General features: G+C 51.0%; 1 protein-coding gene across 1 annotated transcript in view; it reads right to left on the bottom strand.

Moving 5' to 3' along the window:
- The window catches only part of ghra (growth hormone receptor a), a 156,361-nt gene that overhangs the window by 121,115 nt on the left and 14,368 nt on the right, over positions 1–20,878 (bottom strand). The window contains exon 2 of the mRNA XM_038803919.1: positions 17,528–17,615. Coding sequence (XP_038659847.1) covers positions 17,528–17,597 — 70 coding nt within the window. The 5' untranslated portion in view covers positions 17,598–17,615. The remainder of the gene's footprint in view (positions 1–17,527; positions 17,616–20,878) is intronic.

Raw genomic sequence — 20,878 nt, 5'->3', positions numbered from 1 at the left:
GTGCGGCCCACGAACATCGCCATCTTCCTCCCCCAGCGCCACGTGGGGCCTCTGGGTGCCGCCATCTTGCTCTGCCGACGCCATGTGTGGGGGATGGGCGCCGCCATTTTGTGCACCCTCAGCCATGTGCGACCAGTGGGCGCCGCCATCTTGGACCGGCTCCAAGGACCTCAGCGTGGGTGACCACACACTGCCCAATGATGGTTCTGAACTCCTGCCATGATTGGCATTGGTGACCCTGGACCAGTCTCGACCCCGCACTCTTTCCACAGCAACGACGATGGCATTGATCAACGGGCACGAGATGTCCTGTCTGCTCGACTCTGGGAGCACGGAGAGCTCTGTACACCCCAATACGGTAAGGCACTGTTCTCTTCCTGTCCACCCCGTCAATGAAAAAGTCTTCCTGGCCTCTGGCTCCCATTCAGTTGAAATGAAAGGGTATTGTGTAGCGAACCTCACGGTCCAGGGAAGCGAGTTCAGGAATTACGTCCTCCCCCACCTCTGCACGGCCACACTCCTAGGGTTAGATTTTCAGTGTAATCTTCAGAGTCTAACGTTTAAATTCAGCGGCCCTCCACCCCCTCTCACTGTCTGCAGCCTCGCGACCCTCAAGGTCGACCCCCCCTCCCTGTTTGCAAACCTCACCCTGGACTGCAAACCTGTCGCCACCAGGAGCAGACGGTACAGTGCCCAGAATCGGACCTTCATCAGGTCCGAGGTCCAGCGGCTCCTGAAGGAAGGGGTCATCGAGGCTAGTAACAGCCCCTGGAGAGCTTAGGTTGTGGTGGTAAAAACCAGGGAGAAGAATAGGACGGTCATAGACTACAGCCAGACCATCAACAGGTTTACGCAGCTGGATGCATACCCTCTACCCCGTATATCCGACCTGGTCAACAGGATCGCGCAGTACAAGGTCTTCTCCACGGTCGACCTAAAGTCCACCTACCACCAGCTCTCCGCCCGCGTGAGTGATCGCAAGTACTCTGCGTTCGAGGCGGATGGGCGACTCTACCACTTCTTAAGGGTTCCCTTCGGTGTCACAACCGGGGTCTCAGTCTCCCAGCGAGAGATGGACCGAATGGTTGACCGATACGGTTGACGGGCAACATTCCCGTATCTCGATAATGTCACCGTCTGCGACCACGACCAGCAGGACCACGACACCAACCTCCGCAAATTCCTCCAGACTGCAAAACTCCTGAACCTAACGTATAACAAGGATAAGTGGGTGTTTAGCACCGACCGCCTAGCCATCCTCGACTACATAGTGTGAAATGCAGTGATAGGCCCCGACCGGGAACACATGCGCCCCCGGATGGAGCTCCCCCTCCCTCACTGCTCCAAGGCCCTGAAGCGCTGCCTCGGGTTCTTCTCTGACTGCGCTCAGTGGGTCCCCAACTACGCCGACAAAGTCCGTCCTCTTATCCAAACAACTACTTTCCCCCTGTCGACGGAGGCCCGCCAGGCCTTCAGCCTTCAGCCGCATCAAAGCGGATATTGCAAAGGCCATGATGCACGCTATCGACAAGTTCGTCCCTTTCCAAGTCGAGAGCGATGCGTCCGAAGTAGCTCTGGCGTCCACCCTCAACCAAGCGGGCAGACCCGTGGCCTTCTTCTCCCGGACCCTCCAGGCTTCCGATATCCGCCACTCCTCAGTTGAGAAGGAAGCCCAGGCCATAGTAGAAGCTGTGCGACATTGGAGGCACTATCTGGCCGGCAGGAGGTTTACCTCCTCACAGACCAACAGTCAGTGGCTTTCATGTTCAACAATGCACAGCGGGGCAAGATAAAAAACGATAAGATCTTGCGGTGGAGGATCGAATTATCCACCTATAACTATGAGATCCTGTATCGTCCCGGGAAGCTAATCGAGCCTCCTGATGCCCTGTCCCGTGGCACATGTGCCAATGCACAAGTGGATCGCCTCCGAGCCCTCCACGCGGACCTCTGCCACCCGGGGGTCACTCGTTTTTTTCCATTTCTTAAAGACCCGCAACCTGCCCTACTCCATCGAGTAGGTCAGGACAGCCACCAGGAACTGCCAAATCTGCGCGGAGTGCAAGCCGCACTTCTACTGGCCAGGGAAAGCACATCTGATAAAGGCTTCCCATCCCTTTGAATGCCTCAGCATGGACTTCAAAGGTCCCCTCCCCTCTACCGACCGCAACACGTACTTCCTCAACGTGATGGACGAGTACTCCCGCTTCCCGTTCGCCATCCCCTGCCCCGACATGACCACAACCACCATCATCAAAGCCCTGCATACCATCTTCTCCCTGTTCGGATTCCCCGCCTACATACACAGTGACAGGGGGTCCTCCTTCATGAGTGACGAACTGCGTCAATTCCCGCTTAGCAAGGGCATTGCCTCGAGCAGGACAACCAGTTACAACTCCCGGGGTAACGGACAGGTTGAGAGGGAGAACGGTACCGTCTGGAAGATCGTCCTACTGGCCCTACGGTCCAGGAATCTCCCAGTCCCCCGCTGGCAGGAGGTCCTCCCAGACGCCCTCTACTCCATCCGGTCTCTGCTTTGCACTGCAACTAACCAAATGCCTCACGAACGTCTCCTTGTCTTCCCTAGGAAATCCTCCTCAGGGACCTCACTCCCGACCTGGCCGGCAGCCCCCGGGCCCATCCTGCTTCGGAAACACGTGCGTGTGCACAAGTCGGACCCGTTGGTCGAGAGGGTCCATCTACTCCATGCTAACCCCCAGTACGCGTATGTGGAATACCCCGACGGCCGACAAGACACGGCCTCCCTATGGGACCTGGCGCCCTCCGGATCTCCTCCCTCACCCCCGCCATCAGCTCCACCGTCCCCCCCCCCCCACCGTCACACCTCACTGCCGTCCCCTGCCTGGAACCCCCCCCCCCCCACCCCGCCCACCGCTGCATTGTACAGACGCTCCCTTCCCTGGTCAGTCAACCTCCCCGCCAGCGCCATCTAGAGGTCTGGATGCCCCCTCCCCGGGTCATCCACCCTCACCAGCGCCATCTAGGGGTGTTGAAGCTGCTACGGGGACTGGATCCAGCTCCCGGAGTCACAGACGCCGGCACCTCCACCGACGTCTCCGCCGAAGCTCCGTCCATCGCAAAGGACGACCAAGGCCCCCGGCCGCCTGATTGTGTCGCTATGAACTGTATATCGACCTTTTAATGTGGCATGTACATGGCCAATTGTGAAATTGCGAAACTGTATTATGTCTTTGTAAATAGTTATGGGCCAGTGGGCAGACGCAGTACGAGAGTAGCGCAGTACCTCAATAGTCATACTGCCAGTTATTCTATTCAACCCGGGCGGACCACCAGTTATGGTCGGGCGACCAAGCCGCCATCACCCCCCCCCCCGCCGGATTCTTTTTCAACAGGGGGTGAATGTGGTAGTATGACTAGAGGTACTACGGTAACTAGCAATGCCGAGACACCATTGGTGGAGAAGGCTCGCTGCTCATTGGCCCGATGGTATGTAACACTAGTCACCCATTGGTTAGAGCTGGAAGGTAGCTCCGCCCTGTAAGGCGGGGTATAAGAGCCCGTGTGTTCCCACAGCTTCCTTTCTGCACCTGAGCTGCTGGGGAAACACCTTGTCTATTAAAGCCTTCAGTTTCGGACTACAACCTCGCTTCTGTGGTCATTGATAGTGCATCAATCGGAAAGCTCAGCAGCTCATTGCAGACACTAAACTGTGGAGAAGGCAGCTCACTACTCCTTTCCCAGAGGCATTACAGATCAGCAATCAATGCCAACATTCTGGTGAAGCCCACATTCCAACAATGAATTAAAGGTACAGAGTGATGAAGCCAGGGCGTCTGAGCACCAACCACCCTGCAGGATCATTGCAAAATCCTTCCCAGGAGCACTTGTCTTATGAGGCTAACGTTCACCCACACAGCTCTGGAGGAGCCGCACATTCTGCTAGTCGGATTTGTAATCAAGATCCACGGTACCAGCGGCTCCCTGGGTTGTACCAGGCTGTACATTCCATCGGCACGCCCTTCATTTGCCACACATCACATACGGGATTAATTTTGGCCTCTCCCGTGTGTCACATGGCATCTGGGGTGAGCTGGCAAGGTGGATACAGAACTGGCTAGGTCATAGAAGGCAGAGAGTAGCAATGGAAGGGTGCTTTTCTAATTGGAGGGCTGGGACTAGTGGTGTTCCGCAGGGATCAGTGCTGGGACCTTTGCTGTTCGTTGTATATATAAATGATTTGGAGGAAAATGTAACTGGTCTGATTAGTAAGTTTGCGGACGACACAAAGGTTGGTGGAATTGCGAATAGCGATAAGGACTGTCAGAGGATACAGCAAATAAACTCGATACATACAATAAACTCGATTTGTTCTCACTGGAACGACGGAGGTTGAGGGGCGGCCTGATAGATGTCTACAAAATTAGGAGTGGCATAGACAGAGTGGATAGTCAGGGGCTTTTCCCCAGGGTAGAGGGGGCATAGGTTTAAGGTGCGAGGAGCAAGGTTTAGAGGAGATGTATGAGGTAAGTTTTTTACACAGAGGGTAGTGGGTGCCTGGAACTCGCTGCCGGAGGAGGTGGTGGAAGCAGGGACGATAGTGACGTTTAAGGGGCATCTTGACAAATACATGAATAGGATGGGAATAGAGGGATACGGACCCAGGAAGTGTAGGGGATTTTAGTTCAGATGGGCAGCATGGTCGGCACGGGCTTGGAGGGCCGAAGGGCCTGTTCCTGTGCTGTACTTTTCTTTGTTCTTTGTTCTTTGATGCTCTGTCAGAAGCCACTCCTTCACGGCAGGGGTTATGTGCCCTGCAGCTGGGGCGCAGACTCCTCACACCTTCTCCACAAGGTTCTTGGATTTTCCTTTGCACCCGTGTTGTACGGCTGGCTGGGCACACAGAACATGCGGCCAGCTGCAGCTTGACTCTGCTGCTCTTACAATGAATAACTCCCAATTTCCAGCTTTGATGCAGTGACGTTCTCTGCCCAGTTTTCCCATTTCTTCCTTCAACAAAAGGCAGTGAAAGGGGCCACGGTTCATGACATTCAAGGTTTGATGAGAACAAGAGCGATGGTTAAGGCCAAATCAGTCGTTTGAATATGGATGTCACTGAATGTGGCCTTTCTAATTTTACAGTGGTGCAGTCGATGTAGCCGACACGATCCTCAGCCAGCTTTTGACAAGATCCCACATGGTCAAGGAAGGAAGAACCCATGGGAGCCAGGGCAATTTGGCAAATTGGTTCCAAAATTGGTTAAGGATAGGGCGGGGACTTGTTTATGACTGTTATTGTTATTGTTGATATTTTATTGCTGTTCGTTGTTGTTATATAAATACAAAATTTTTCAATAAAAATTTTTTTTTTTTTAAAAGGATAGGGTGGGGAGTTGCCTAGGGAGAGTGCGCTGTTTTGCAGGGTTAGTGCAGAGTCGATGGGCTGAATGGCCTCCTTCTGCACTGTAGGGATTCTATGGATTCAATGGTTTAGTGGTCGGAGGCAGAGGGTGTTGGTTGAAGGTTATTGTGTGGCTAGAAGCCTGTGTCCAGTGGTGTACCGTAGGGATCAGCACTGTTTGTCATGTACATTAATGATCTAGATGTGGGATATGATCAGCATGTTTGAAGATGACCCAAATATTGGGTCTGGTTTAGCACAGGGCTAAATAGCTGGCTTTGAAAGCAGACCAAGGCAGGCCAGCAGCACGGTTCAATTCCCGTACCAGCCTCCCCGGACAGGCGCCAGAATGTGGCGACTAGGGGCTTTTCACAGTAACTTCATTGAAGCCTACTTGTGACAATAAGTGATTTTCATTTCATTTTCATGATTGGTGATGTGGTAAACAGTGAGGAGGAAAGCATTAGATTACAGGCCGATACAGACTGGGCTGGTCTCAGAGGCAGAACAGTGGCAAATGGAATTTAACCCTGAAAACTGTGAGGTGATGCATTTTGGGAGGAGCAACAAGGCAAATGGGATACATAATGAACAATAGGTCCCTCAGAACTACAGAGGATCAGAGAGACCGTGGGCTGCATGTCCATAGATCCCTGAAGGCAGCAGGACAGGTAGATAAGGTGGTTAAGAAGGTACATGGTATACTTGCCTTTATTAGCCGAGGTATAGACACTAAGAGCAGGGAGGTTCTGACGGAGCTGTGCAAAACACTGGTTAGGCCACAGCTAGAGCACTGTGCGCAGTTCTGGTCACCGCACTATAGGAAGGATGTGATTGGACCGGAGAGGGTGCAGAGGAGATTCACCAGGATGTTGCCTGGGCTGGAGGGGATGCAGAGGAGATTCACCAGGATGTTGCCTGGGCTGGAGGGGGTGCAGAGGAGATTCACCAGGATGTTGCCTGGGCTGGAGGGGATGCAGAGGAGATTCACCAGGATGTTGCCCTGGGCTGGAGCGTTGCAGCTGTGAAGAGAGGCTGGTTAGGCTGGGGTTGTTCTCCTTGGACCAGAGGGGGGACCTGATTGAGGTGAATATAATTATGAGGAACATAGATAGGGTGGAGAGGAAGGTGCTTTTTCCCTTAGTAGAGGGGTCAATAACTCGGGGACATCGATTTAAGTCAATGGGCAGGAGATTTAGAGGGGATTTCATAGAATCATAGAATCCCTACAGTGCAGAAGGAGGCCATTCAGCCCATCGAGACTGCACTGATCCTTCGAAAGACCATACTACTATGGCCCAATGTCCCACACTTTCCCTGCAACCTCACCCAGCCTTTGGCTACTAAGGCGCAATTTATCATGGCCAATCTACTTTGCCTGCACATCTTTGGACTGTGGGAGGAAACCGGAGCACCCGGAGGAAACGCACGCACACATGGTCAGCAGGGTAGCATGGTGGTTAGCATAAATGCTTCACAGCTCCAGGGTCCCAGGTTCGATTCCCGGCTGGGTCACTGTCTGTGTGGAGTCTGCACGTCCTCCCCGTGTCTGCGTGGGTTTCCTCCGGGTGCTCCGGTTTCCTCCCACAGTCCAAAGATGTGCGGGTTAGGTGGATTGGCCATGCTAAATTGCCCGTAGTGTCCTAATAAAAGTAAGGTTAAGGGGGGGTTGTTGGGTTACGGGTATAGGGTGGATACGTGGGTTTGAGTAGGGTGATCATGGCTCGGCACAACATTGAGGGCCGAAGGGCCTGTTCTGTGCTGTACTGTTCTATGTTCTATGTTCTATGGGGAGAACGTGCAGGCTCCGCGCAGACAGTGACCCAAGGCTGGGATTGAACCTGGGACCCTGGCGCTGTGAGGCAGCAGTGCTGGCCACTGTGCTGCCCTCGGAAAGGACTTTACATCCAGAGGGCGGTGGGAATCTGGAACTCACTGCCTGAAAGGGTGGCAGGGGCAGGAACCCTCACAACAGTTCATGAAGGATTTAGACAAGCACGTGAAACACCACAGCACAAAAGGCAAGTGACCAAGTGCTGGAAAATGGGATAGGAATTGATAGGTGCTGGTCGCTGGTACAGACACGATGGGCTGAAGGGCCTCTTTCTGCGTTGGCAAACTCTCTGACACCAAAGGAAAGGCTGTTGGATGTTGGGCTTTGCAGTGAGGTGTTTGTGAAAAACCTGTCATCTTGGGTGCAGATGTATCTGCCCATCCTTCACTCTCCTGAGGGCGTGACGAAGCACACGAACATACGAAATGGGAGCAGAAGTAGGCCACTCGGCCCCTCGAACTTGCTCTGCCATTCAATAAGATGATGACTGACCTGTTTGCGTTTCTAATTACACATTCCCACCTACGTGCAGCAACCTTTGATATCCTTAAACAGCAGGAATCTGTCTACCCCCACCTTAAAAGTATTCAGTGACACACCCCCCCCCCCCCCCACCTCCACCGCCTTCTGAGGCAGAGAGGTCCAAAGTCACACAACCCTCAGAAAAATATTTCTCCTCATCTTGGTCCTAAAAGGGTGACCCCCTAATTTTAAAACAATGCCCCCTAGTTCTGGACCCGCCCACAAGAGCAAACATCCTTTTCACATCCACTAAAGACCGTTCAGGATCTTGTACACTTCAATCGACAGTCACAGAGTCACGTGTACCTTAATCAGGTAGCGTACCAATTTTTAATTCATTCATTGGATGTGGGTATCATTGCCTATGGAACTCAGTCAGCTCTTGCAGTGCATCTTGAAGGTTGTATACACGGCTGCCATTGTGTGTCTACGCCAGGCGGGAGTGAATGTCGAAGGTGGTGGGTGGGGTGGCAAACAAACGGGGCAGCTTTATCCTGGATGGTGTTGAGCTTCTTGAGTGTTGTTGGAGCTGCGCTCATCCAGGCCAGTGGAGAGTTTTCCATCTCACTCCTGACGTGTGCCTTGTAGATGGTGGACAGGCTTTGGGGGGTCAGGAGGTGAGTTACTCACCGTAGAATTCCCAGCCTCTGACCTGCCCTGGTGGTAGCCACAGTATAAATATGGCTACTCAGTTCAGTTTCTGATCAATGATAACCCCAGGGTGTTGATAGTGGGGATTCAGCAATGGTGATGCCATTGAATGTCAAGGGGCGATGGTTAGATCCTCTCTTGTAGGAGATGGTCATTGCCTGGCACTTGTGTGGCGCGAATGTAACTTGCCACTTGTCAGCCCCGAGCCTGGATATTGTCCAGGTCTTGCTGCATTGGGACATGGACTGCTTCATTATCTGAGGAGTTGCAAATGATGAAGCAGCCTGGTTGGTTGGGCCGAGGACACTACCCTGAGGAACTCCTGCTGTGATGTCCTGGAGCTGAGATGATTGACTTCCAACCACCACAACCATCTTCCTTTGTGCCGGGTATGACTCCAACCAGCGGAGAGTTTTCCCCCTGATTCCCATTGAATCCAGTTTAGCTCGGGCTCCTTGATGCCACACTCGGTCAAATGCTGCCTTGATGTCACCCAGGGCAGTCACTCTCACCTCACCTCTGGCATTCAGCTCTTTTGTCCATGTTTGAACCCAGGCTGTAATGGGGTCAGGAGCTGAGTGACCCTGGCAGAACCCAAACTGAGTGTCCGTGAGCAGGTTATTGCTGAGTAAGTGCCGCTTGATAGGACTGATGATGACTCCTTCCATCACTTTGCTGATGATGGAGAGTAGACTGATAGGGTGGTAATTGGCTGGGTTGGATTTGACCTGTTTCTTGTGTACAGGACACACCTGGGCAATATTCCCCATTGCCAGGTAGATGCCAGTCTAATTTTCCTTGTTCTAGGGGATGAATTACAATACTGACTTCACTCGGTTTCACACTTCCCTTTGGTGGGATTTGAACCCAGTCTCAGGATTGTCGTCAGTTCATCGTCATGGTGACTTTCAGCAACCAAAGCAGGAGCTGGTGCAGTAAACTTTGATTTCAATGTGTGGAAAAAGAAAAGCATTTTTATGATGGACAATTCTGAGATTAGGAGGGGAGTAGCGATCTCATTGAAGGAGGATTATGTCCGGTCCGATTTAATAAGTTCCTTATTTCTATATAGTCTATAAACAGGAGGGGGATTTATGAAATGAAAATCGCTTATTGTCACGAATAGGCTTCAATGAAGTTACTGTGAAAAGCCCCTAGTCGCCACATTCCGGCGCCTGTCCGGGGAGGCTGGTACGGGAATCGAACCGTGCTGCTGGCCAGCTTGGTCTGCTTTATAAGCCAGCGATTTAGCCTTGTGAGCTAAACCAGCCCCTTTGATCTTTACCACCTTACCACCTTTGATCTCGACTCCAGACAGTGTGGAAGAGACTGAGAAACAAGAGCAATCTAAAATAAATACTAACTTCAGCAACAGTACATTTCGACCAATCATTTTTTCACCGACTAATCTAATAATAATAATCTTTATTAGTGTCACAAGTAGGCACACATTAACGCTGCAATGAAGTTACTGTGAGAATATCCTAGTCGCCATATTCCGGCGCCTGTTCAGGTACACAGAGGGAGAATTCAGGATGTCCAATTCACCTTGTCTAATTGTCTCTGATTCTGTCCACTTCAGTGTCCTCTCTGAATAAACCTGCTCAGCTCAGTTACCATCTGGGTGAGAAAGGTTCTTCCTGATTGTCTATCTTCTGATTATCACGGCCGTGGGAGTTCAACAATTCGCCGGGTTTCGCTCCATCGCTCTCCCGAATAATCACGCTAGCTTTAATTCAATCAGCTCAGATTCTCTTCCACAGAAAGCTAGCTCAAATCCGTGCACATTTCCACGGAACTTAATTCCTGAAACATCTTTGTTACTGTTCAGTCAGTGAAGGTGAAAAATGTATCCCTGTGGGAGGTGGAATGCAGTGCGTGTGTGAACGTGAGCACTGACACACAGCAATATGCTCAAATTCTGGCCGTCAGTACTTCTGATTAGTGTCTTTGTTGCTTTCTGCACTTGTATCTGTCCTGGTTCGTTCATTGCTGAGAATTCAAATCTTTAATTACGTCCCAATATCTCATGGGGATAGCAAAAAGAAACACTGAGGGATAAGAAATGGTTATTTATCAATTAAAAGATTACATTTTGGAATTGCCATGTCAGCTCTGTGCTAAAGTCTTACATGCGCTCAGTTAACTTTAGCCCAGTGTGTTGAAGGCTCCTCCGTTGTGCTGGCCAGGGAACAGAGGCTAGCTACATCGCCAGAGCAACACCCAGCACCTGAACCATCTTTCGTACAGCCACACCAAGCGGGTTCACGCACGGACCTGCAAAGGGTCACTGGGAAGGTCACAGAAAGCCGGTTTGCCCAGCAGGTCCAAGTAGAATAACACAGCTCATCTTGTCTTTTAAATCTTTGCCGCCATTTAGGGCAGCACGGTAGCACAAGTGGATAGCACTGTGGTGTCACAGCGCCAGGGTCCCAGGTTCGATTCCCGGCTTGGGTCACTGTCTGTGCGGAGTCTGCACGTTCTCCCCCTGTGTCTGCGTGGGTTTCCTCCGGGTGCTCCGGTTTCCTACCACAGTCCAAAGAAGTGCAGGTTAGGTGGATTGGCCGTGATAAATTGCCCTCCTTGACCAAAAAAAGTTTAGGAGGGGTTATTGGGTTACGGGGATAGAGTGGAGGTGAGGGCTTAAGTGGGTCAGTGTAGACTCGATGGGCCGAATGGCCTCCTTCTGCACTGTCTGTTCTATGTTCTATTTGTCTTTCTCTGACGATAAACAAACCAACATGCTGAGAAACACGTTTCGTGACCTCATGACTTCCCCAGATCAGCTTGCAGCCCGGTAAAGTCAGAGGGACGGTGCCTGGAAACTCAGCAACCAATGAACTGACAGCACAGTCGCGTAAACAGCACCAAGACAAAGAGCCAGACAATCGGCTGAGGAAATGTGGGTTGAAGGATAAGTGAAGGCCTGAATGGCAGCCCCCTGACCCCCCCCCCCCAAAGCCTGTCCACCATCTACAAGGCACAAGGCAGGAGTGTAATGGAATGCTCTCCACTTGCCTGGATGAGCGCAGCTCAACAACACTCAAGAAGCTCAACACCATCCAGGACAAAGCAGCCCCGCTTGATTGCTCCCCTTCCACAGACATTCAGTCCCTCCACCACCAATAAACAGCAGCAGCCGTGTGTACCATGTACAAGATGCACTGCAGGAACTCGGTGGTTAGCACTGCTACCTCAGAGCTCCAGGGTCACAGTTCAATTCCGGCCTCGGGTCACTGTCTGTGCGGAGTCTGCACGTTCTCCCCGTGTCTGCGTGGGTTTCTTCCGGGTGCCCCGGTTTCCTCCCACAGTTCAAAGATGTGCAGTTTAGGTGGATTGACCGTGCTAAATTGCCTCTTAGTATCCACAGATGTGCAGATTAGGTGGGGGTTACGGGGATGGGGAGTGAAATCCTCTGGAATGCTCTGTCAGAGGGTTGGTGCAGAATCGATGGGCCGAATGGCCTCCTTCTACACTGTAGGGCTTCTATATTTCAAAAAGGTTCCTCAGGCAGCACTTTCCAAACCAACGACCACCACCATCTAGAAGGACAGGAGCAGCAGATACCTGGGAACCCCACCACCTGGAGGTTCCCCTCCAAGTTCTCGTCCCGGCCTCCCCGAACAGGCGGCGGAATGTGGCGACTAGGGGCTTTTCACAGTAACTTCACTGAAGCCTACTCGTGACAATAAGTGTATTATTAAAGTCACTCACCGCCCCGACTTGGAAATATATCGGCCGTTCCTTCACTGTCGCTGGGGCAACATCTTGGAATGTTCTCCCTAACAGCACAGGGGGTGTACCTACACCTCAATGACTGCAGCGGTTCAGGAAGGCAGCTCACCAGCACTAAGATCTTCTCGCTCCCCAAGGAGTTCGGCATTTACAAGCATCAGCCATTTATTCAGATGTCACCGAATGGGACCACGCCCTGTCACCAACACTCCAACGTGAGGGTAGGGTCTTTCACAGATTACTGTCACACTGACAAGTACATGCCTGGATTATATTCTGCGTACTCCACCTGCTTTGGGAGGTTTTACTGGAAATTGTGCTGATCGGCTTCTCCAAGTGAATAGCAAATAGCTTTCAGAAGGAACTGCAACAAATCCATTAAACTGTACGAATCAGTGACCTTTCCCAGCTCCGCCACATTGTGCAGCAACGGGTGTGCGGCATCAGGCTGCTTTCAATAAACGGGCTGTCACCGTTAGCCTGCAGAAACCACTGATCATTTCTCCAGGCCTTTTGCACCCTCGCATACTGCCACTCACAAAGGTTTTACCCGATAACGGTGAAGTATTGCGATTTGGAACTTTGGAATGGCTGGCTGGTTATGACAAAGTGACATCCACAAAATGATATCCGCAGAGTTTTAAATCATGCCGTTGAAATCAGTCAGCGGAGAAGATTGTCAAATTGTGAACACATTTGGAGGGACGTGAAAGGGGATGCTGTAAATTAGACCATCTCCGTCTTTTGCAACCTTCAATCTCATCCCTGGCCAACTCCTATTGGTATCTGTTCTTCGGCTCTGCGACCACAGGCCTGACATAGTGAAGATTCTGGGGAATAGAAATGATCCCCAGCTGACAGTCAAACCTGAATTTCCGTTCTTTCAATCCGCACAGAAACCTTTGGCTCAACTGGTGTATACTGGCATCAACTGATGTATACTGGTATCAACTGGAGTATACTGGTATCAACTGGTGTATACTGGCATCAACTGATGTATACTGGTATCAACTGGAGTATACTGGTATCAACTGGTGTATACTGGTATCAACTGGTGCATACTGGTATCAATTGGTGTATACTGGTATCAACTGGTGTATACTGGTATCAACTGGTGTATACTGGTATCAACTGGTGTATACTGGCATCAACTGATGTATACTGGTATCAACTGGAGTATACTGGCATCAACTGATGTATACTGGTATCAACTGGAGTATACTGGTATCAACTGGTGTATACTGGTATCAACAGGTGTATACTGGTATCAACTGGAGTATAATGGTATCAACTGGTGTATACTGGTATCAACTGGTGTATACTGGTATCAACTGGTGCATACTGGTATCAATTGGTGTATACTGGTATCAACTGGAGTATACTGGTATCAACTGATGTATACTGGTATCAACTGGAGTATACTGGTATCAACTGGTGTATACTGGCATCAACTGATGTATACTGGTATCAACAGGTGTATACTGGTATCAACAGGTGTATACTGGTATCAACTGGAGTATAATGGTATCAACTGGTGTATACTGGTATCAACTGGTGTATACTGGTATCAACTGGTGTATACAGGTATCAACTGGTGTATACTGGCATCAACTGGTGTATACTGGTATCAACTGGAGTATACTGGTATCAACTGGTGCATACTGGTATCAACAGGTGTATACTGGTATCAACTGGTGTATACTGGTATCAACTGGTGTATACTGGTATCAACTGGTGTATACTGGTATCAACTGGTGTATACTGGTATCAACTGGAGTATACTGGTATCAACTGGTGTATACTGGCATCAACTGGTGTATACTGGTATCAACTGGTGTATACTGGTATCGACAGGTATATACTGGTATCAACTGGAGTATACTGGTATCAACTGGAGTATACTGGTATCAATTGGTGTATACTGGTATCAACTGGTGTATACTGGTATCAACTTGAGTATACTGGTATCAACTGGAGTATACTGGTTTCAACTGGAGTATACTGGTATCAACTGGAGTATACTGGTATCAACTGGAGTATACTGGTTTCAACTGATGTATACTGGTATCAACTGGAGTATACTGGTATCAACTGGTGTATACTGGTATCAACTGGTGTATACTGATATCAACTGGTGTATACTGGCATCAACTGGTGTATACTGGTATCAACTGGAGTATACTGGTGTGTACTGGTATCAACTGGTGTATACTGGTATCAACTGGTGTATACTGATATCAACTGGTGTATACTGGCATCAACTGGTATATACTGGTATCAACTGGTGTATACTGGCATCAACTGGTGTATACTGGCATCAACTGGTGTATACTGGTATCAACTGGAGTATACTGGTATCAACTGGTGTATACTGGTATCAACTGGTGTATACTGATATCAACTGGTGTATACTGGCATCAACTGGTGTATACTGGTATCAACTGGTGTATACTGGTATCAACTGGTGTATACTGGTATCAACTGGAGTATACTGGCATCAACTGGTGTATACTGGCATCAACTGGTGTATACTGGCATCAACTGGTGTATACTGGCATCAACAGGTGTATACTGGTATCAATTGGTGTATACTGGCATCAACAGGTGTATACTGGTATCAACAGGTGTATACTGGTATCAACTGGTGTATACTGGTATCAACTGGTGTATACTGGCATCAACAGGTGTATACTGGTATCAATTGGTGTATACTGGCATCAACTGGTGTATACTGGCATCAACAGGTGTATACTGGTATCAATTGGTGTATACTGGCATCAACTGGTGTATACTGGCATCAACAGGTGTATACTGGTATCAATTGGTGTATACTGGCATCAACTGGTGTATACTGGTATCAACTGGTGTATACTGGTATCAACTGGAGTATACTGGCATCAACTGGTGTATACTGGCATCAACTGGTGTATACTGGCATCAACTGGTGTATACTGGCATCAACAGGTGTATACTGGTATCAATTGGTGTATACTGGTATCAACTGGTGTATACTGGTATCAACTGGTGTATACTGGTATCAACTGGTGTATACTGGCATCAACAGGTGTATACTGGTATCAATTGGTGTATACTGGCATCAACTGGTGTATACTGGTATCAACTGGTGTATACTGGTATCAACTGGTGTATACTGGCATCAACAGGTGTATACTGGTATCAATTGGTGTATACTGGCATCAACTGGTGTATACTGGCATCAACAGGTGTATACTGGTATCAATTGGTGTATACTGGCATCAACTGGTGTATACTGGCATCAACTGGTGTATACTGGCATCAACTGGTGTATACTGGTATTAATGGTCCACACAAGCTGCCTCACGCCCTTCTTCACCTCATCCGAACGCCACATAATTAGAGAATGATAAAGCCCAAGAGACCATTCAGCCCATCTGCTCTTTGAAAGCGCCATCCAATTAGCGCTATTCACCTTCACTTTCTCCAAAGCCCTGCAAACGTTTCCCCTTCAAGGTACTGATCCACTTCCCACTCAGCCATTTTTACTGAATCAGACAGTTCATCGTAGATTCAAATAACTTACAGCGTTAATATAAATCCCTTCCATTTTGCCTCTGGCTCTCCTGTCAATTACTTTCAATCTATTTCCTCTGGTTACTGACCCTGCTGGTTCCTCCTTTTGGAGGAGATCAGTGGTTGGCACGGTTGCTGCACTGTGCCGGGGACGGGGTTCGATTTCCCGCTGGGTCACTGTCTGTGTGGAGTCTGCACATTCTCCCCGTGCGTGCGTGGGTTTCCTCCGGGTGCTCCGGTTTCCTCCCACAGTCCAAAGATGTGCATGTTCGGTGGATTGGCCACGTGCTAAATTGTCCCTCAGTGTCCAAAAAGGTTAGGTGGGGTTACTGGGTTACGGGGTAGGTTGGAAGTGTGGGCTTAAATGGGGTGCTCTTTCCAAGGGCTGGTGCAGACTCGATGGGCCAAATGGCCTTCCTCTGCATGGTAAATTCTATGATTCTATGATTCTGAGGGGGTTTGATTGGGTGGAGGCTATGGTTGGCCTGTTTGTGGCCAATAACTAGGGAGCCAAAGAACAGGAGGAGGTTGCTACGGCAAAGTAAGGAAGACGGGGAGGGTGGGCGGAGAGGTGGGTGGTCAGGGAAACATGGAACTCAACCAAGCTCATTCAGAGGAACATGAGACACAAAGGGGGGGCGGTAGCAGATGCAACAACCTGAACCAAGGCGGGGAAGAGGAGAAGACAAAGAGAACACCTGTGGGAGGAGAAACGTATGGGACCACAATCGGCACTGGAAATACCGTAAGGAGGAAAAAGAAAGGAAGCTGCGATGTGTAAATAGTTTCAGTTCTACTTTTTATCTTTCTCTCTTTGTTTTTGTTTCATCTCCCAACGATGGTTCATATTTATATCAGCTCTGTAAACCAAACACTCAATAAAAATGTTTATCAAAGAAGCAGTTGGATATAGCTCTTGGGGCGAAAGGATGTGAGGGGAAAGGGGGAAGAGGGTATTGAGTTGGATGAATGGCCATGATTACACTAATGGTGGAGCCGGCTCGATGGGCCGAATGGCCTCGTCTTGCTCTTTCTGTGTTTCTATTGGAAAGAACTTCTCCTTATTTAACCTGTTCATGGTTTTGAATATCCCTTGTCCAATCTTCGCTCAATCTACTGTGTTTGAAGGAGAATTAGCCCCAGCTTCTCCTTCGTACATTTATCCCCAATCCACCTCGCAGCTCTCAGCAAATTCTTTTGAATTTTTTTTATTTAGAATACCCAATTCATTCTTTCCAATTGAAGGGCAATTTAGCGTGGCCAATCCACCTACCCTGCACATCTTTGGGTTGTGTGGGGGCGAAACCCACGCAGACACGGGGAGAACGTGCAAACTCCACACGGACAGTGACCCAGAGCCGGGATCGAACCTGGGACCTCAGCGCCGTGAGGCAGCAGTGCTAACCACTGCGCCACCGTGCTGCCAGCTCCCAGCAAGTTATAATCTGCAAACCCCCAGCTTGTTTTTGATGCTGTGCGTGCACATTGGACGTGGAGAGCTGAGTTTTATGTTTGGGGCAGGTGGGAGGGGCTGTGAGACCTCCCTCCCTCCCTCCACCGATTGCGATGTTGCACTGGATGGCAAATTACATTTTATTTGGGCCCTGATTGTCCAACTTGCCTTGGATCGAGGTTGCAGCTAAAACATCAAGGCCAGCTGGTCCATCAGTCCACCAGCCAGACAGGCGGCAACCTAAAGCCCAGTGACTTGCTTTCCAATGAATATAAATTGCTACTTAATTGTCCAAACCCCCACTTTCCCAGATCAGGAAACACATTCTCAGCCAACTTCCTCCTTTACTCCTTTCAACACACATTACACCTCCAGACATCACTGACATGAATAAACTTACCATCAGAGGAGTAAACGGAGTCAATGAAAAGCACAGCCAGTGAACACCAGGTGACCCAGAGCGCAGCCATAATTCAATCCAGAGTGACCTGCAAGTACAATGAAATTTGAGGATTAACGTCAATATTACACCACCCTGACTGGGAAATATATCAGCCGTTCCCTAAAATCCTGGAACTAACTCCCTAACAGCACAGTGGGTGTATCTACACCTCAGCGACTGCAGAGGTTCAAGAAGGCACCTCACCACTGTCCCCTCAACTGTGAAGAGGTTTTTCTACCAGGCGAACCTCATGAAGAAGGTCCATCATATTACCACCAATATTCAGACATTGAGAGATCGTTCAGTCACTGGACTTGCTGCAGGTACAGACCAATTCGTCATTTCCAATCCCTGTCAGGCTCAGAGACTTAAAAACATCTTTACCACACTGACATTGTGGGTCAAATCAAACAGTCTGGAGCAAAAATTAGCCTGGAACTTATATACTTACAGCTAACTTTACCAATTAGACACTGCCAGGACTGTGTCTTACCTACAGAGTCTTACAGTAAAACTCCCTTAACACTGTCCCCATCAAACACTCCCAGGACAGGTACAGCACGAGGTTAGATACAGAGTAAAGCTCCCTCTACACTGTCCCCATCAAACACTCCCAGGACAGGTACAGCACGGGGTTAGATACAGAGTAAAGCTCCCTCTACACTGTCCCACTCCCAGGACAGGTACTGCACGGGGTTAGAGACAGAGTAAAGCTCCCTCTACACTGTCCCCATCAAACACTCCCAGGACAGGTACAGCACGGGGTTAGATACAGAGTAAAGCTCCCTCTACACTGTCCCCATCAAACACTCCCAGGACAGGTACAGCACGAGGTTAGATACAGAGTAAAGCTCCCTCTACACTGTCCCCATCAAACACTCCCAGGACAGGTACAGCACGGGGTTAGATACAGAGTAAAGCTCCCTCTACACTGTCCCCATCAAACACTCCCAGGACAGGTACAGCACGGGGTTAGATACAGAGTAAAGCTCCCTCTACACTGTCCCCATCAAACACTCCCAGGACAGGTACAGCACGGCGTTAGATACAGAGTAAAGCTCCCTCTACACTGTCCCCATCAAACACTCCCAGGACAGGTACAGCACGGGGTTAGATACAGAGTAAACCTCCCTCTACACTGTCCCCATCAAACATTCCCAGGACAGGTACAGCACGGGGTTAGATACAGAGTAAAGCTCCCTCTGCACTGTCCCCATCAAACACTCCCAGGACAGGTACAGCACGGGGTTAGATACAGAGTAAACCTCCCTCTACACTGTCCCCATCAAACATTCCCAGGACAGGTACAGCACGGGGTTAGATACAGAGTAAAGCTCCCTCTACACTGTCCCCATCAAACACTCCCAGGACAGGTACAGCACGGGGTTAGATGCAGAGTAAAGCTCCCTCTACACTGTCCCCATCAAACACTCCCAGGACAGGTACAGCACGGGGTTAGATACAGAGTAAACTTATACACCATCTCAATAAAATACCTTGGGCATGATTCTCTGAGCCGAAATTGCGCTCGGCGCGGGAGCGGAGACTTGGGCGTCGGACCCACGATCGGGTCCGACACTGTCCCACGATCGGATCGGACACTGTCCCACGATCGGGTCCGACACTGTCCCACGATCGGGTCCGACACTGTCCCACGATCGGGTCCGACACTGTCCCACGATCGGGTCCGACACTGTCCCACGATCGGGTCCGACACTGTCCCACGATCGGGTCCGACCCGACACTGTCCCACGATCGGATCCGACTCTGTCCCACGATCGGGTCCGACCCGACACTGTCCCACGATCGGGTCCGACACTGTCCCACGATCGGGTCCGACTCTGTCCCACGATCGGGTCTGACTCTGTCCCACGATCGGGTCCGACACTGTCCCACGATCGGGTCCGACACTGTCCCACGATCGGGTCCGACTCTGTCCCACGATCGGGTCCGACTCTGTCCCACGATCGGGTCCGACACTGTCCCACGATCGGGTCTGACACTGTCCCACGATCGGATCCGACTCTGTCCCACGATCGGGTCCGACACTGTCCCACGATCGGATCCGACTCTGTCCCACGATCGGGTCCGACCCGACACTGTCCCACGATCGGGTCCGACTCTGTCCCACGATCGGGTCTGACTCTGTCCCACGATCGGATCTGACTCTGTCCCACGATCGGGTCTGACACTGTCCCACGATCGGATCTGACAGCGTCCCACGATCGGGTCCGACACTGTCCCACGATCGGGTCCGACACTGTCCCACGATCGGATCGGACACTGTCCCACGATCGGATCTGACTCTGTCCCACGATCGGGTCCGACACTGTCCCACGATCGGGTCCGACACTGTCCCACGATCGGATCGGACACTGTCCCACGATCGGGTCCGACACTGTCCCACGATCGGATCGGACACTGTCCCACGATCGGGTCCGACACTGTCCCACGATCGGATCGGACACTGTCCCACGATCGGGTCCGACACTGTCCCACGATCGGATCGGACACTGTCCCACGATCGGATCGGACACTGTCCCACGATCGGATCGGACACTGTCCCACGATCGGATCGGACACTGTCCCACGATCGGGTCCGACACTGTCCCACGATCGGGTCTGACTCTGTCCCACGATCGGGTCCGACACTGTCCCACGATCGGGTCCGACTCTGTCCCACGATCGGGTCTGACACTGTCCCACGATCGGGTCCGACACTGTCCCACGATCGGGTCCGACTCTGTCCCACGATCGGGTCCGACCCGACACTGTCCCACGATCGGGTCCGACACTGTCCCACGATCGGATCGGACACTGTCCCACGATCGGGTCCGACTCTGTCCCACGATCGGGTCCGACACTGTCCCACGATCGGGTCCGACCCGACACTGTCCCACGATCGGGTCCGACCCGACACTGTCCCACGATCGGGTCCGACCCGACACTGTCCCACGATCGGGTCCGACACTGTCCCACGATCGGGTCCGACCCGACACTGTCCCACGATCGGGTCCGACAGCGTCCCACGATCGGGTCCGACACTGTCCCACGATCGGGTCCGACACTGACCCACGATCGGGTCCGACCCGACACCGTCCCACGATCGGGCCCGACTCTGTCCCACGATCGGATCGGACACTGTCCCACAATCGGGTCCGACACTGTCCCACGATCGGGTCAGACACTGTCCCACGATCGGATCTGACCCGACACTGTCCCACGATCGGATCTGACCCTGTCCCACGATCGGATCTGACCCGACACTGTCCCACGATCGGATCTGACCCTGTCCCACGATCGGGTCCG

The sequence above is a fragment of the Scyliorhinus canicula genome, chromosome 8, assembly GCF_902713615.1.
Source record: "Scyliorhinus canicula chromosome 8, sScyCan1.1, whole genome shotgun sequence".
Classification (NCBI taxonomy): Eukaryota; Metazoa; Chordata; class Chondrichthyes; order Carcharhiniformes; family Scyliorhinidae; genus Scyliorhinus; species Scyliorhinus canicula.
Note: the sequence above shows the minus strand (reverse complement) of the source record. Positions and strands in the feature narration are given on the sequence as shown.